This window comes from Cebus imitator, unplaced genomic scaffold, assembly GCF_001604975.1.
Source record: "Cebus imitator isolate Cc_AM_T3 unplaced genomic scaffold, Cebus_imitator-1.0 Scaffold92, whole genome shotgun sequence".
NCBI lineage: Eukaryota > Metazoa > Chordata > Mammalia > Primates > Cebidae > Cebus > Cebus imitator.
Genome location: NW_016107407.1, coordinates 11,165,504 through 11,182,622, shown reverse-complemented (window position 1 = coordinate 11,182,622; position 17,119 = coordinate 11,165,504). Strand labels below are relative to the sequence as shown.

General features: G+C 43.4%; 1 protein-coding gene across 27 annotated transcripts in view; it reads left to right on the top strand.

Moving 5' to 3' along the window:
- The window catches only part of KIAA1217 (KIAA1217 ortholog), a 498,057-nt gene that overhangs the window by 427,457 nt on the left and 53,481 nt on the right, over window positions 1–17,119 (top strand). For 17 of the 27 annotated variants that reach the window (XM_037740967.1, XM_017535541.2, XM_017535540.2 and 14 more), the window contains one exon: window positions 16,912–17,016. The exons of the other annotated variants lie outside the window; for them this stretch is intronic. In XM_037740967.1, the coding sequence (XP_037596895.1) occupies window positions 16,912–17,016 (105 nt within the window). The remainder of the gene's footprint in view (window positions 1–16,911; window positions 17,017–17,119) is intronic. 27 annotated transcript variants of the gene reach the window in all.

Here is a 17,119-nt window from a genome sequence, read left to right as displayed (position 1 = left end):
AAATATAACTGCCCTAGCTAGTATATTAGCACAATTATGCAGAAATAGGGAAGAAAGAGGACAACATTCTTGACAGATTTTTCTTTTTAATGCATCTGAGTACTATGTCAAAGAAAAATGTTAAAAACAGGAACATCAGAAACAATTACTGAAGCACAAAATTATAGCCCATTGTCTCATCAATACCATGATATTATTTAGAAATACTTAATCTGTGTAAGTATTGTTAAAGAGTTTTCAAGTTAAGCTTTAAAGCTTAACTTCATGAGCACAGGGTCCTATAAAGAACCAATCCAATTTCTGTTGCAATTTCATAATATTAAAAAGCAAATACATCTGAGAGTGTTTTTTATATGAGACTCTCAAATGACATTTTACATCGAAGATGTGAAGCTGCAGAAACACAGGAGGGAAGCGGAGAAATCAGTGGCTGTGCTTTCTGTTGGCACCGCTGGGTTCCTATGCCGTTCTGAAGAGCACTTCAGTGTAATAGCCCAAATAACGGTGGGACGTCAGAAATCAGAGGGAAAAATTCTTCCATCCACATTCATGCTTAGAAGACATCCAATGGTAGCTTTTTTGAAGGAATATGATTTGGTAACAGCTCTATTGACTTGAAAGTAGCTCGCTCAAGACTAAGTAATTGAGTCTTGAGTCTTATATAAAGTCACATACCTTGTGCTATGAATTTGGCGTCTCTTTCTTTTTAAAGGTGCTTCAATGAGCATCTAGTAATAATAAATTGCATCTAGACTATCTGGAGAACACAATGTCTATGGTATAACATTCACATGATGGTAGGGGTCTCCACCCAGGAATACCAGGGACTTTGGGGTACAGTGACAGATGCTTTGACTAGCTGCTTTGAGTTTCAGAACAGCCATTCTAGTGTCTGAGCTTCTAGAAAAAGAAAGCAATCTTGAGTAATAAAGTGGCTTTACCCCAGTGACTTCCATTCAGCTAGGACTGCAAGTAGAGAATAGTCCTAGTGACTAGGAGAGACTGCCCAAGGAGCTCATGTGTGACAAATGGCTTAGTGTCTGAGGCTCTGTCTTTTCTAGGTTGTAAATTACTTCATTAAACTGCATCATTATTTCTATTCATGGCACATAAAACAGCCCTTAAGAATTGTAAAATTCTGGGACATTTATGTTTTGCTATTTTCTATTTGTAGTTCGGATCATGTATTGTAACGTAAAATATCTTTAGTGAAATAACACTCAAAATTCAAGAGTGCTCATTGCAAAGTGACTAACTTGCCTTCAAAATGTATTGCAGATTCCTCCAAATTGACTTTTCAGGACACAGTAAACTTGAAATTAGACTGTATTTTTACACTATTCTATAGGTAGAGCAGCTAAATGCAACAAATTCGTATAGAGTTACACTAGGAAGAAAAATTTTGCCCCAGCTGGGCACCTATATATACAGAAAAAACAAGCAACTTGAGTTTTGTTGTGATGTTTGAGGTTTGGTAGACTTAGAGGGCAGAACCTTCTGTGTACTGGAGGAAGCCCGCATAGCAACTGGCAGCTTGTGTCTGCTTTCAATCATTTCACATCACTTTCTCATCTTATTAGGATTCAGTGTTACGTGTTGGTAACATTTAGGGATGAGATGAATCCTTGGTTAAACAGTTGATCGAATGAAAGTCTAAATTCGGATTTATGTCATTGAAAAATGTTCACTGTGACTGGAAGATCTTTGAAGATTTTATAAATCATGTTTTATCCTCCTAGAGGACAGTCAGTTTGAATGATGGGAAAAGAAGGATTAATTGTTTTCCTTTCTTGCTGGTGTGTAGTAAAAAGTGAGCCACATCAGAGATATCCTAAGTAGTTAGACTTAGCATCTCGGTAAAGCAGGGTTTCTTAACCTCTGCACTGTTGACATTTTGGGCCTGATAATTTGCTGTAGGGGCTGTTCTGTGCATTGTAGGATGTTGTCTTAGTCCATTCTGTGTTGCTAGAAAAAATACCTGAGACTGGTTACTCTGTAAAGAGAAGAGGCTTATTTAGCTCATGGTTCTAGAGGCTGAGAAGTTCTAGGGCACGGCCCTAGCTTCTGGCAAGGGCTTTTGTGCTGCATCACAGCATGGCAGAGAAAGTCAAGCGAAAAGTGGACCCATGCAAAGAGGGAGAAACCTGAGGGGGGGTCTGGTTTCATAACAACCCATTCTGGGGGGACCGAATTCATTACTGCGAGAATGAACCCAGTCTCTCAAGAGCGAGAGTGAGAAATCACTCACTTGAGAACAGCATGAGGCCCTTCTTGAGGAATCTGCCCCCATAACCCAAACACCTTCCACTAGGCCCCACGTTCCAACATTGCCACCTGGGGTATCACATTTCAACATGAGTTTTAGTGGGGACAAACAAACCATATCCAAACCAAAGCAGATGTTTAGCAGCATCTCTAGCCTCTACCCACTAGATGCCAGTAGCAAATACCCACCGCCAGTCCTGCCCTAGCCAGAGTCATCAAAGACATCTCTAAATATTGTAATGGCCTGCCCAGGGAGGCAAAATGCCCCAGATTAGAAACGTTGCTCTAAAGGAAATTTGAACTTTTTCTACTTTTAATAAAATAGAGAAATGAAAGAATACCCCATGCTCAAGCAATGTAAACTGTAACATTCATAAGGCAAGGATCAGGACAGTTATTACCTCCATTCCGCCCTCTTCCTCTTGGTAAAGCAACTCATTATTGATAGAACTTGCTATGACTACCTTTGGGTCAGTCAATCTGCTCACCAACCAATTGTTCAAAGGCAGTAACTTGTAGTGGACTTCCAAGCCAGACTGTCTGGGTTCAAATCCCAGTTCTAACACTTGCTAGCAGCTGGGACCTTTGAGAAACTATTGAATCTTGCACTGCCTCCATTTGTTCATCTGTGACATAGAGATAATAATAGTGTCCACCTCGTAGGATGCAATGACTTGTTACAGGTCAGTGTGTTATACCAGCCGGGGTATATCAAGTGGTCGAGAGTTTCTAGTTGAAGCAAAGCACTCTACGTGCTACTAAACAGGAATGTAAATACACAGAGTTGGCTAGGATGAAGAACTGCCTGAAGAAGCAGGGAGAGACGTTTTTGAATATAATATCAGAAAACACATAAAGGGAGTGAGGGTGGGAAAATTAAACTAAATGTGAACACAGAGTAGAATTAGCTGGGCTTACAGATCCAAATCAGAATGTTTAGAATATCAAAGCTGCTCTTAAGTTCATTTCAGGAAAGGAGTCAGGGTTGCACATCTGCTTAGGTTCAGGGGCAAAAAGACAAGCTGGGCTCAGGGCATCCTTTTAAAACTGCCTCTGAGCTATAAGACTGGAGATAAAGGCACCTAAACCAGGTATGCTTCAAATCATTAGGTTATCTGTTTTGATGCCTAACAGTGCCTGACTGATTCAGCTCTTGTCTGAATTGCTTTTTCATGTAGCTGTAATTATGGATCAATAAATGTTTATTGAGCTGCTCTTACGTGCTTAGCTGTGGACTGGATGATTTGCTGCACATAAAGAAACTTAGATGTGGTTCCCGTGCACCAGGAACATAAACCATGAAGACAGTCATAAAATATTAAAAGCTTAATATAAACATATCAGCTTTATCACAGCTAAGTACAGGAAGCTTTCGAGTTACAGATGTCTGCTGAATACCTGTTTTTGAGAAACAAACACAACCATAGAATTTCACTCTTGATACTTCTTTTGGCTTTGGTAATGCCCAGGGATACTCTTCTTGTCTTCCTGAGAGTGACAACGTCTCCTTATGACTTGGGGTGTGGGGGGAAGGGGACACACCAAGTCACATGCCTCCCGCAGAGGCTTGAGCTCCAGAGAAAGAGCTCTTCCCAGCTTCCCAAAGTCCAGTTTGGAAGTCAGGACACGTTTTCCTTGGAAACAATGAGAAACAACGATAGGACTAATAATACATTGTAGGTTAAAGAGGCCTCCATGGGCCAGCTGGAAATCCAACCACCATTTATTCCAAGTTCTAAACAATGAAAGTACAAGTAAACTTTTCAGTGACAAGCCTGCCATAATTTGGGGTCTGCTTGTACATAATTAATTCCAAAGAAGTGATACAGACTGTAATTGCTGTGAATTCAGAAAAGGGAACATTTTCCCAAAGTTATGTGGGTCTGAGAGCCTTCACAAGAACATCGAGATGGTGTAGAATTTAGGGCATGTATATAATGAAATGAAAAGATGTCCTTTGGGAAAGGCCAACTAGTCTTTATCCAAAATCTGCTATACTTTTACCATCATGGCACCTGTATAAATGACATCTTGATATGCTGTTTTCCTAGTCTCAGAAATCAAGTGCTGATCAATTGAATTGTTATTTCATTCACAGGAATTGAATTTCATGGTTAAGTGATATTTGCTAGTTATTCCTTAGACTGCTGAGTTCAGGCAACAGTTGTTTAATAAACATACTTGACCAACTAACAAATTTATGAAGCTAGCTCTATGCTTACACCAGGGATAGTCTATCAAAAATACCAGTGGAATGGCAGCCACAAGGTCTGTGTGCTACTTTAAACAAATCAGTCTCTCGAAAGGAAAAGCCATCATCTGTCACTAATTAGATCAAATTAAAATGTGCCTCTGTATCTCCTTTGAATATTCACCGTGTGCTGTCAATCAGAAGCCTTAAGTCTGAAACCGGAAACTAAGCCAGGAAAACCTAAATACTCTGAGTTTCAGATAACTCCTTCCTTTGCCAACTAGAACTTCAAAGAGAAATGGAATCGGTTAGGTTCAGAGTCAGCCTCCTTAAAAGATGGCAAAATCTACTTAATGCAGAGTCGTGGGGTTTCCACCCAACCTAAAGATGAAGTCGTCAGAATAGCCCAGGAGCTCATAATCCTAGACTCTGTTGACGCACAGGCCACACAGTGTAGCGTCTCCTGGGATTTAGTTGTCCTTCTGTCTGGCGGAAACCATGGAGATTACACTTGTCCTTATTTGAAGTCTGGATTTCATTTTTCATGAACGAAGTGATTCAAAAAATATAGCTGGGTCTAAGCATGAATTATAAGTTTCAAAAGTCGCAGATCTTAAAAAAGCTGTATTGGGCCGGGCACAGTGGCTCACGCCTATAATCCTAGCACTTTGGGAGGCTGAGGTTGGTGGATCACCTGAGGTCAAGAGTTCAAGACCAGCCTGGCCATCACGGTGAAACCCCATCTTTTTTTTTTATTAAAAAAAAAAAAGGCTGCATTAAACTGAGTACAGTAGCACATGCCTGTAATTCCAGCATGTTAGGAGGCTGAGGTGGGAGGGTCACTTGAGCCCAGGCGTTCGAGATCAGACTGGGCAACATAGTGAGATCCCATCTCTACAAAAAAATTCTTTTTTAATTATCTAGGTGTGGTGGTCTGCCTGTAGTTCCAGGAGCTAGGGAGGCTGAGGTGGAAGGATTACTTGAGCCCAGGAGTTGGAGGCTACAGTGAGCTATGACTGCATGACTATACTCCAGCCTGGGTAACAGAGTGAAAGCCTGTCTCAAAAAAAAAAGAAAGAAAAGTCTGTGTTGTCCATTATACTCATGCAGGACCAACTTGTTCCTTGTCCATCCTCAAAGCTAAAAAGACCTTAGAGAATACTGTGTCCTCATACCTGGCTTTACAGAAGGGGTAACAGCAAGGAGACTTCCTGAGGGTCCAAGGACTGGAGCTAGTCTAGTTAAATGACATTTTGCTATCATGCTGCCATGATGGTGGCTCCAGCCGTTGCTCTCAACCTCACAGCCACCGGCTGGGCCAAGTCACCTCCATCTCTCACCTGATTTGCCACAGCGATCTCCCAGGAGGTCTCCCCACTCAGTCCCTGCCCACCTTCGGCCTGTTCTCAGTGGGGAGGCCAGAGTGACCCTGTTAAAACATGAGACCTTTCATGTCCAACCTCAGCTCAGACCTCCCTATGGCTCCCCTCACATTTTGTCTTTGTAAACACAAATAACTAAGAAGACAAAACAAAAAAGAAATCCACTAGAGAGACCAAATATAGCAAATGTTTTCCTTCTTTTCCCTAAGAGTCATTATTTTATTTCCTTTGTGTCCACCCTAAGATTTACAGCCCTAAAGCAGGCAGGATTGGTGGCGGGGGGTTGGGGGGAGTTATTTCCACAGTCACCGTGAGATCCATTCAAGAGACCACCTCTCCACAGCTTCTGACACCATCTCTCATTCGAAGGTAAATTAGCCAGCCGTGTTCAGGTAGCCCGTAACATGAACCAACTGCTATTCCCACCCATTTATACCTGTGCAAAAAAATGAGATGTCACGTCCAGAACATGAATGTTTCAGATTACCCTCAGGGAAGAGAAAGAAAATGCAAAATAGGTGATTTCATAGAGCAGGGTGTAGGCTTGTCCTAGGGAGTGGCGGTTCTAGTCACCCAGCGGAGACCCAGCAGGAAGTGAAGTGCCTCACCCCAAATGTGAGTCACTAAGGGAGGCAGCTCAGTGCCACAGAGAGCCCTGGGTCCAAGAGGCCTGCAGGCTAATTTGCTCTGTTTCCCTAGGAAAGGCCCCGCTTGGCTAAGCCTCAGTGTCTTTTGAAAGGGGATGATAATCTACTCAACAGTTACATGCAATTATATGTGTGTGTGTGTGTGTGTGTGTGTGTGTGTGTGTGTGTGTGTGTGTGTTTATTAGAGTCTCACTCAGTTGCCCAGGCTAGAGTGTAGTGGCATGATATCAGCTCACTGTAACCTCCACATCCCAGGTTCAAGCGATTCTCCTGCCTCAGCCTCCCAAGTAGCTGGGATTACAGGCGCCTGCCACCATGCCCAGCTAATTTTTGTATTTTTAGTAGAGACAGGGTTTCACTATGTTGGCCAGACTGGTTTTGAACTCCTGTCCTCAAGTGATCCTCCGTCCTCAGCCTCCCAAAGTGCTTTACAGGTGTGAGCCACTGCTCCCGGCCTATTTTTATTTTTTAATGTATTATTATTTTAGAGACAGGGTCTTGCTCTGTCACCAAGGCTGGAGCTCAGTGGTACAATCATAGCTCACTGTAGCCTCGAACTCCTGAGTTTAAGCAAGCCTCCCATCTCAGCCTCCCAAAAGTCGGGGATTACAAGTGTGAGCCACTGTGCCTGGCAAAAGGCTGAGTTCTGTGCAATTTAATGAAAATCAGTGTTAGATCACTTTGTGTACTGAAAAGTTTTCTATGAATAAATGTCTCATTGACATAAAACCATGAAGCCATGTAGTTGTGCCAGCCCTTTGGATCTAAGGGCGGTTGTGTCCTTATTCCTGACTTGGGCCTGTTTCCTGGTTCCAACCAGAACGGCCTACACAGAGAGTGAATTGTGAAATAGATGAAAGGCTGCCTGGAGCTTTCCCCAAGCGCGTTTGCTGTGCTGGGCAGAGCGCTGCTGGAACCTCGGAAACCAATTGTACATGTGGAGAACACCAGGCCTGGGCGGGACTGAGCTTGGCCCTCCTAGTTGGATCTGCCAGCCCCCTTTTTTTTTTTTTTTTTTTTTTTTTTTTTTTTCAGTCAAGATCACAGACCCAGAATGGAAAGAACTATGGGGTTTACATAAATCCCTTCCAATCAGAAACTTATATAATTCCAGAATTCCAAGTGAGGCTGGATTTCTGTGGGCAGTGGGTGTGAGAGAATGGGTACCCCTGCTTAACAAGGGGTGGGAGGCTTCTGAGACTGTTTCCTCTGGAGAGTAAGGGTTCGTTCAGCCTTTTCCATGGCCTGCCAAGAACTCAACTCCATGTTCCCTCACTTCCTGTCATTGACCTTGTCTGGGACTTTCTGACCTTGGAGAATTCGCCTTTGCTCTTTCTTCTGCCTCGTGCATTCTTCCATCAAATGTCTACCTGACTGGCTCCTCTCCAACCTCAAGGTTTTGCCAACTCAGGGAGGCCTTTCCCGGCAATGACACTTGAGGTTGCAATACGTCCCTGCAGTCTCCCATGCCCCAAATGTAAGTTCCCTGAGGGCAGGCCCAGTGCTTTTGCCACTATATCCCCAGCATCTTGAGCTGTGCCTGACCCAAGAAATATTTGTTGAATGAATGAATTCAAAGTGATATAATGAAGGCTTACACATCCACAGTGGTTTACAGGTTATAATGTGCTTCCCTGCACATTTTTCTCATTCCCCTCATTTCAATGTCTCTGTAGGATGATAGCCTTTGGGACAGGGAAGGCAGTTGTTTGCCCAGTTTGATGGTTAAGGAAGCGGAGAGACTCAGAGAGAGATGTTAAGTGACTTCTGAGTAGAGATTTGTATCTCCCTATGGATGTCTGTTAATGAACTTGAATGCAGTATGCCCAAAATAAAGTCCTATCTTCTTCCTATCAGGTAATGACAGCTTCATTCATCCAGTCCCTCAGGTCAAAAGCCTTGGTGTCATCTTGATTCCTATCTCCCCAACTCTGCATTTGGACACCCAGACCCAGAGAACAGTTAGATCTGTATTCAGAGGTTTCTTGGCTCCAGCCATTGCTCCCGAGTTCACAGCTACCTGCCGAGACAAGCCACCACCATCTCTTACCTGACTTGCTACAGTGGCCTCCCAAGAAGTCTCCCCACTCAGTCCCTGCTCATCTTCAGTCTGTTCTCAGTAGAGGGGCCAGAGGGACCCTATTAAAACATGGGACCTTTCATGTCCAACCTCAGCTCAGACCTCCCCATGGCTCCCATCACACTCAGAGTCAAAGCGAGAGTTCCTAAGACGATGCGTGAGTAGTGAGAATGCCCTTCTGAGCTGGACCGGGACAGCTCCAGGGTATCCCTGTTGTCCTTATACAATACTTGCAATGACCAGTGGCTCCCCTGTCCATTTTCTGAAGTGTCCTCATGTGGAGGATAAATGATGCTATTCCCTGCCCCGGAAGCCCTGGCCAGGTCAACCCTCTGCCACTCTGACATAATGAGGACTTGTTCTTCCCCAGCCTATTGCTCTGTCTCCATCATCCAGGGAACCTTATTGATAGCACTGAGCACAGGGGAACCGCACAGAATCCTGGCTGGGCTGTAGCCACCGTGCCCACCCAAGCCAAATCATCAGAAGCCTGGGATCAGGAAGAAAGGCATCGACATCACTGACCCTCAGCGCCCACCACGGTGCTCACTCACAAAGTGATGGTAGAAGTGAACTGAAATTGCCATGATAATCAATCGTCTCCTGAGGCCTTGAAGAAAATAAACAACGTCCCTAGGAGTATGTGAAGAACTATTTATTAGAGAGAATATCACCATCTCCACAGCATTCCCTCTTCACATCTCATTGTCAATTTTCATTCTCTTAACACTTCAGTGAATTTATGAAGAAAGATTAGAAATAGCTTTTTCCTCCAGAGCCTTGTAAATGGAGGAATTTTTGCCTGTATTTTTACAGGTATTCTTAAATTGTCTATCTTCATGCATCATAAGTTAAATACAGAACATTTAGATGAGCCCCTCTTGTTTCCAAGTCTCTTTCCTGACTTGGAAAAAGCGCCTAATAAGAAAATCTCCCCCAACTCTGTCTCCTTGAAGATTACCAGAAGGAGAGGACATAGGAAGAAATCAAAGGGGCACAGGGGGCCTTTTCTTCTCCTTTATTGCCCTTGTCTGTCATTCAGAAAGCAATGTCCATGTAGCATAGGAATAGCAAGGCTGAAAGAGAGCCCACATGCAATGGGGTCCAGTCAGGATAATGTCGAAAGTACTCGGGGTCCAACCTAGGTAGGAGGCGGGAGAAATGACCAGAGACTCTTCAAATAGTATCAAAGGTGAAGAAAGTAAGGCCAGGCTGCAGATAAAGAAATGGTTTGTATGAATAAGAGAACTGAAGACAATGAAACGTTGCTATACTTAGAGGGGTCTTGGAGTTTCAGATCATGATTACACCATTTGGAGTTAGAATTCAAGGTCAGAGGCTGGCTGTGAAGATTTTGAGGCTCTGTAGTGCCAAATTTCTGTAGGGTTTGTAAGTATGGATGTTGAAGCTACGAAGGATGGCAACTGGGGTGTGGTAGATGGGAATACAGTTCCATGCTGGAGTCATCCAGAGATGGGAGGGGATTTCCTGGATAATGGTAAGGAATTTAGGGATGAGATAGTCAAGAATTCCAGCCGGGTGCGGTGGCTCATGCCTGTAATCCCAGCACTTTGGGAAGCTGAGGTGGGTGGATCACAAGGTCAGGAGATCAAGACCATCCTGACTAAGACAGTGAGACCCTGTCTCTACTAAAAATGCAAAAAATTAGCCAGGGGTGGTGGCAGGTGCCTGTAGTCCCAGCTACTCGAGAGGCTGAGGCAGGAGAATCGCTTGAACCCAGGAGGCAGAGGTTGCAGTGAGCCGAGGTCGCGCCACCGCACTCCAGCCTGGGTGACAGAGTGAGACACTGTCTCAAAAAAAAAAATAGTAATTCCAAAGCAGGGGAGATGCTGAAACATTAGACAGAACACAAGATTGAAGTGCTTTTTAGAGGAAACAGAACATACCCAGACTTCTTGCTCATGCCATGAGCATAGGACCCAAGGAGAAGAAATGGCATCGCTGACCACCAGCTACACCAATGTTTCCCCAATAAATCTAAAGGCCTCAATGAGAAGTTAAATGATTGGGCGTTTGGAGAACAATGTCTTCAGTGACGCAGCTTTTCCACCAATAGGTTAACATCAGGCGAAAACAGAAAGTTCATTGCTCAGAGTCACATTTGAAGCTTTACCACAAATTCAGACAATTTGAATTCCATCGTTTTGTTGAACTCATCTGCAAACAGAATCTTTAATTACTTTGGGTTTTTTTTTTTCCTCATACCAAAGAGGGCATGAACAAACAAGGGCAAAGCCTCGCTTTAAACCTGTTCACTACTGCATCCTGGTAAACGCCCTCAGCACTGCCAAGACTAAAAAGTTTAGTTCAGATTGATTTCTCCCAGAAAAAAAAAATTGACATTGTGGAAAAAAAGGCACTGGCTGGGAAAGGTGATGCTGTGCCTCTGCCGTGTCCACGGGGCTTGCATGTTACCTAGCACATATTAAAGGCTCAAAACTATTTGTTGATTGACTCATTGACCGTGCTACACTTTGCGGGGGGAGAGAGATGAGAGGGAATGAGCAGGAATAGAAAGAAAAAAAATGCAGAATTTAGAACTAGAAGCAAATGGAGAAACCACCTAGGAGGGACTCTCAGAAGGCCAGAATATTGTCGTTGTTACTGACTATAGTGGGTTGAGGCCACAGTGACCTACGATCACACTCACTGCACTCCAGCCTGGGAGCAGAGTGAGACCCTGTCTCAAAAAAAAAAAAGAAGTTCTATAAATGGAGTCACTGGCTAAAAACCATCCCCTAACTGGTTAGGAAGGTTAATGCTTCAGACTAGGGACTGATCACGTCAGCTCAGCTAGCTGGTTTCAGCCGCCTCCTCTTATATGTCTTCTGGGTATTTAAGAACAAATTCTTTGGGATTCTTAATAGGGAAATCACCAGCCTCATGCGTGTTATGCTATTGACTTGTTTCTTAATAGCTGTTCTTTTACTTAGGTAGACAATAAGGACTTAATTCAGGCTTAGTGAAGCCTCAGTCAGTACAAAGTCCCTAGTCAAAAAAAAAAAAAAAATTGAAGGTGAAACTTGAATCAAAAGTTTTATAAATGGGCCAGGCCTGGTGTCTTACACCTGTAATTCCAACACTTTGGGAGGCCAAGGAAGGCTGATCGCTTGAGTCCAGGAGATTAAGACCAGCCTGGACAACATGGCAAAACTGCATCTCTACTAAAAATATAAAAGAACTAGCCAGGTGTGGTGGTGCATGTCTGTGATCCCAGCTACTTGAGGGGGCTGAGGCAAAAGAATCTCTTGAGCTTGCTGAGTCGAGGCTGTCGTGAGCTATGATCATGCCACTGTACTCCAGCCTGGGAACAGAATGAGACCCTGTCTAAAAAAAAAAGTTCTATAAATGGAGTCATTGGCTAAAAATCATCCCCTACACACAGAATTTTATTGCCCTCCCTGTGTTCCAAAGACATAGAGAACAGACCAACACAATATGAATTTTGCTTCAGCTTCACAGACAGACATGGAGCTTGCAGTAAAGTTGTTTAGAGTAGCTGCACTTTTAACACTGGAAACAGCATTTCCCTGAATTTGACTTGCGTTTTTTTATTAATGTTATGTTTGGATCATAAGAAGACTCATTCAGCCAGGCTGACTTAAGACATTAAATGACTAGTTAACCATATACACTAATCACATAAGCATGGTTTGTGGAATGATATAAAATGGTTTATGAAATCATTTTTAAGCCATCTTTTCAATAGTAATTGTATCAGTCCTGTCATACTTTAAACCAAGCGATATTGGCAAGAATGAGCCTGAGGGTCTTTAATATTCTGATGATCATCATGCAAAATTGCCACTGAAATGAAATGACAGGGTTGTGTTCATTTCCCTTCTTCCATTGCACTTTGCATTCCTCCCTTTCAACATTAAAACACACTTCCTAACATTTCATCATGGGAGAAGGCTGCATAAGTTTCCAGTTGCTGTAATTTAGTTAAACCATAAAATTGTTTCCAGATTACCAACCATAAAATGGAAAGACAATCTTATTTATGAATTTATAAATCAGAAAATGTCCCAAAAATGAATCCTGAAACCAGACACACTTTGACGATTAAATAGGAGGGGAAATGTTTTCTCATTACCATGTGTCAAAAGAATTGCATTTTTGTAAAGTGGCTTTGGCCAAGACACTAGAGCATATACATGTATTCAGTGCTCGGTGTACTGCCTGCTCCCACCGTGGAGAGAACTGCCCTTCTCTACTGTCAAGCATCTGAACTTTCCAGGGGGGATGTCAGATGAGAAGCCACCTGACTCAGTATCTCTGATGCATTGTCTTTTTCCAGGTGGCCTTGCAGGTGACATCCCCTGAAAGAGGCCACTAAGGGAGATTTTGCTCCCTTCCTCACAGATAAAAACTGGAGAACCAAGCATGTGGATAGCTGGAGTGGATAGAGCCCTTTTGTTCTAAAAGCATCCAAACTCTTATCCCAGGCAGTTCTGCAACTCTGTCAATATCAGCCCTAAAGAAGAATAGGATGTTGTTTGGGGATTGTCTCTCTCTACATCCTAAAACTGTTATCTGGTGGGAACCCAGTGTAGAAGCTGAATACTCACTGAGCCAAGGAATATGCCAAAGGCCTGTCTGCAGCCCCATGGACTCCCATGTGCAGATGACGTGGTCTGTGTTTAACATTCTACAGTTCTAACCTTGAGGATGAATCAGTGGAGGACCAATGTTCTTTTCTTTATCCAGAATGATTCAGGTGCTTTGTTTCCTTTTTTTGTTTTTGTTTTTTTTTTTTTTTTAGACAAAGTTTTACTGTTGCCCAGGCTGGAGTGCAGTGGGGCAACCTCCGCCCACCGCAACTTCTGCCTCCCCAGTTCAAGTAATTCTCCTGCCTCAGCCTCCTGAGTAGCTGGGATTACAGGCATGCGCCACCACACCCAGTTTATTTTGTATTTTTAGCAGTGATGGGGTTTCACCATGTTGGCCAGGCTGCTCTTGAACTCCTGACCTTAAGTGATCTACCACCTTGGCCTCCCAAATTGCTCCAATTATGAATGTGAGTCACCGCACCCAGGCTGTTTTGATTTTTAATGCTGTTACTCTCCTTTGTTGGACAACATAATGAAATCTGTGGACCAGCCTGGGAGGAGAAAGAAGCCTGACCTAGCTCTAACCAGCATTGTTCTTGTGGCCAGCAATGGAAGCCCAGGACTCCCCGCTGCCATTTCTCTCTTAGCAGAGTCTCATTTAGTCTCTACATAAACGAGACCTAACAGTGGGGCGCGGTGGCTCATGCCTGTAATCCCAGCACTTCTTTGGGAGGCTGAGGCAGGTGGATCACGAGGTCAAGAGATCAAGACCATCCTGGACAACATGGTGAAACCCCATCTCTACTAACAATACAAAAATTAGCTGGGCATGGTGGTGCATGCCTGTAGTCCCAGCCACTTAGGAGGCTGAGACAGAATAGCCTGAGCCCAGGAGGTGGAGGTTGCAGTGAGCTGAGATTATGCCACTGCACTCCAGCTTGGGCAACAGAGTGAGACTCCAAAAAAAAAGAGGCCTACCTATTTCTTCCATCTCTTAATATTACTGTCTTCTGCATGTACTAAGGTTGTCATCATGCCTTCCTATCCCACACTCCAGCTGGACAGAACCCTTTAAGCCACTTCCTTACCAAAGCGGTCTAGACTCTAAAAATGCCATGTTACCTTTTTTATTCTTAAAGAAATATCCTTTGCATTTGCCTGGGATTGAAGAAGAGTGGTAAACTAGTGCATCTCAAGGTAGCTCTGAATGCAACTCTGTTCTTAGGGTCATTCATTTTATTCCAGCACCACTGTGGATAGGGTCCCTGTGGGATGGATGAGGACACTGGGCAACTTTCACCTGGGACTGAATTCTCCTGAGGAAATCATTCATATCTCAAGATATGAATGTGCAAGTCTGTGTCTCCCATGTGGCAGGAAGAGTGAGCAACCACCACCCCCATTTTTTCTGCCATACCATTGTGACTTGGGCCAATCAGGTTGAGATTTCCAATGGATATTTACTAACCTGCTTTCCTTATTTGAATTTCTTACAGTTTTTTTCTTTGATATGTGGACTGTTTTATGGCAAAAGGACACCAAGGTATGACTGAAATGCTGTATGGCTGAGAGGTTTAGCACCAACTGGTGTACCTGGAAACATTTGCAAATCACTCCGTGGAGATACGTTTCCATTCGAGATTTGAGATTTCTTCCATTTCTTTCTCACAATTTGAGATCTCTTCTTTCCACTCTATTAGAGCAGAGAGATCATACTATAAATACTTAAATTGTTTGGTTTTTTTTCCTCTTTGGTGGATTTGCAACCTTTAACTATCCAGACTGCATGACTTACATACAAGAAACTCGGTATTGTGACAGACCATCAGTTTTAAACTAAAGAAAATGCATGGAGTCCTGACATCAGAAGCTTGCAATTACAAAATTAAGATCAGTGTTACATACAGCACTGAGAGTTACATTCCAAAGGTAAAACTCAAGGCCGCAATGCTTGAGTTGGACAAAATTACCCTTGAATATCATCTTGATTGTCATAAAGTTCAGGATACAGATGCACCATCTCTCGAAAAGAGCCCAACTAAATCACTTGGCTTTTTGTAGTGAAAGAACAGACCGTCATTACTTTTTTTCTTTTTTTTTTAAGACCAAGTCTCATATTGTCACCCAGGCTAGAGTGTGGTGGCACAATCTTGGCTCACTGCAGCCTCCGCCTCCTAGGTTCTGGCGATTCTCCTCCTTCAGCCTTCCAAGTAGCTGGGATTACAGGCATGCACCACCATGCCCAGCTAATTTTTGTATTTGTAGTAGAGACGGGGTTTCACCATGATGGCCAGGCTGGTCTTGAATTCCTGACCTCAGGTAATCCACCCACCTCGGCCTCCCAAAGTGCTAAGATTACAGACATGAGCCACCATGCCCAGCCAGACAGATCATCATTACTTTTTTTTACTAAGTATCCGATAAATTTGCCAGCTTGTATTTAATAGTGTAAGAATATACTGTTTGCAGCACAGGAATCCCCATCACTGACATACACAGAGGCCTGTGTGACTAAGACCCACAGTGAGGAATGAGGACCCCTCTCTTATCTCAGGCTTCTTCGAGGACGCTCACTCATGAGGAATATCAGCACAGGTGGTGCTGATGCCATTTAAATTCTTCCCTCTCTCCTTTTCCTGCTTTAAACTACGCATGACTGAATTCACTCAGGTGACATAGGACTCTTCTCTTCACTTAGTTGTATTGTTGTTTTTAACAATGTGTTGAAAACAATGGCAACAGTTCAGTGAAACGTCCATTGTCTGAGGTCTAGAAATGTGAACCTGTTTTGAATGCCAGTCACACCATAAAGACGCATCAGAGAACCCTGAAGAGAGAGGAACGGTATCTGTATATAGGAAATCACTGGGGAGTCTTCCATTCACATATTCAAACGACCAAGCTGTTAGGGATATTCGTTTTCCTGTGTGATTCTGTGAAAGGCTTCAGGCCAAAGTTCCTATGACATTAGATCCAACATCATCTACTTTCAAATACATGCGTTTCTTTTTTTGTGTGATTTTTGTTTGTTGGTTAGTTTTTTTTTTCGTTTTTTATTTTTGAGACAGCGTCTCACTCTGTTACCCAGTCTATCTATCGTTCAGTGGCGTGATCTTGGTAGTAGAGAGAGAGTTTTACCATGTTGGCTACGCTGCTCTCAAACTCCTGACTTCAGGTGATCCACCCACCACGGCTTCCCAAAGTGCTGAGATCACAGGGTGAACCACCACACCCAGCCAGGTTTCAGTCATATTTCTCCATGGCCTAAAGAAGAGATATGTTTGTGTTGCCCTTCAGCTGTGACACAAGTGTTACTATCCACACAGCAAACATCTCCACCATTTACACCAAAACCACTCAGCAGCCTTCCAGCTGCGGTATATGGCATAGAAATGTGTGCAGCTAGGCAAGACCTGGCCTGAGACACCACCAGTGCTAGGGAACAGCCCTGTTGTGCAAGGTGAAATAAAGAAAGCAGGGCAGAAAGACTCAAACACAGGGTGCGCAAACAGGAGTGCTTCCGAAGGAGATGGGGTTTGCACTTTTCCCAGAGGCTCCTGTTGGTTCATGCCACTGGCTTGATACAGAACAGTGATCATGAATCTTGACCTCAGCTGGGGATGTGAAGGTTCTTCATGTTCCTGAGCCAGGTTGGGTGAACTTCCATGGCCTTCTAGATGGTACCTTTTATAACCCTCAGGTGGTTCATTCACCTGGACAAACCGGTCTGAAAGTCAATAGGGCTTTAACAAACAATTCTCTTGTTTTACAGAGAGAGGATGCAAGCCATGGAGAAACAGATTGCCAGTTTAACTGGCCTTGTTCAGTCTGCGCTTTTTAAAGGGCCCATTACAAGTTATAGCAAAGATGCGTCTAGGTAAAAAAGAAGAAAGCCAATGATAAAAATAATTCAATCTGTTTCTCTTTTAATCATTAAGATAATTCATTCATTCAAATCTGTTTCCTTGTAATCATTTCAA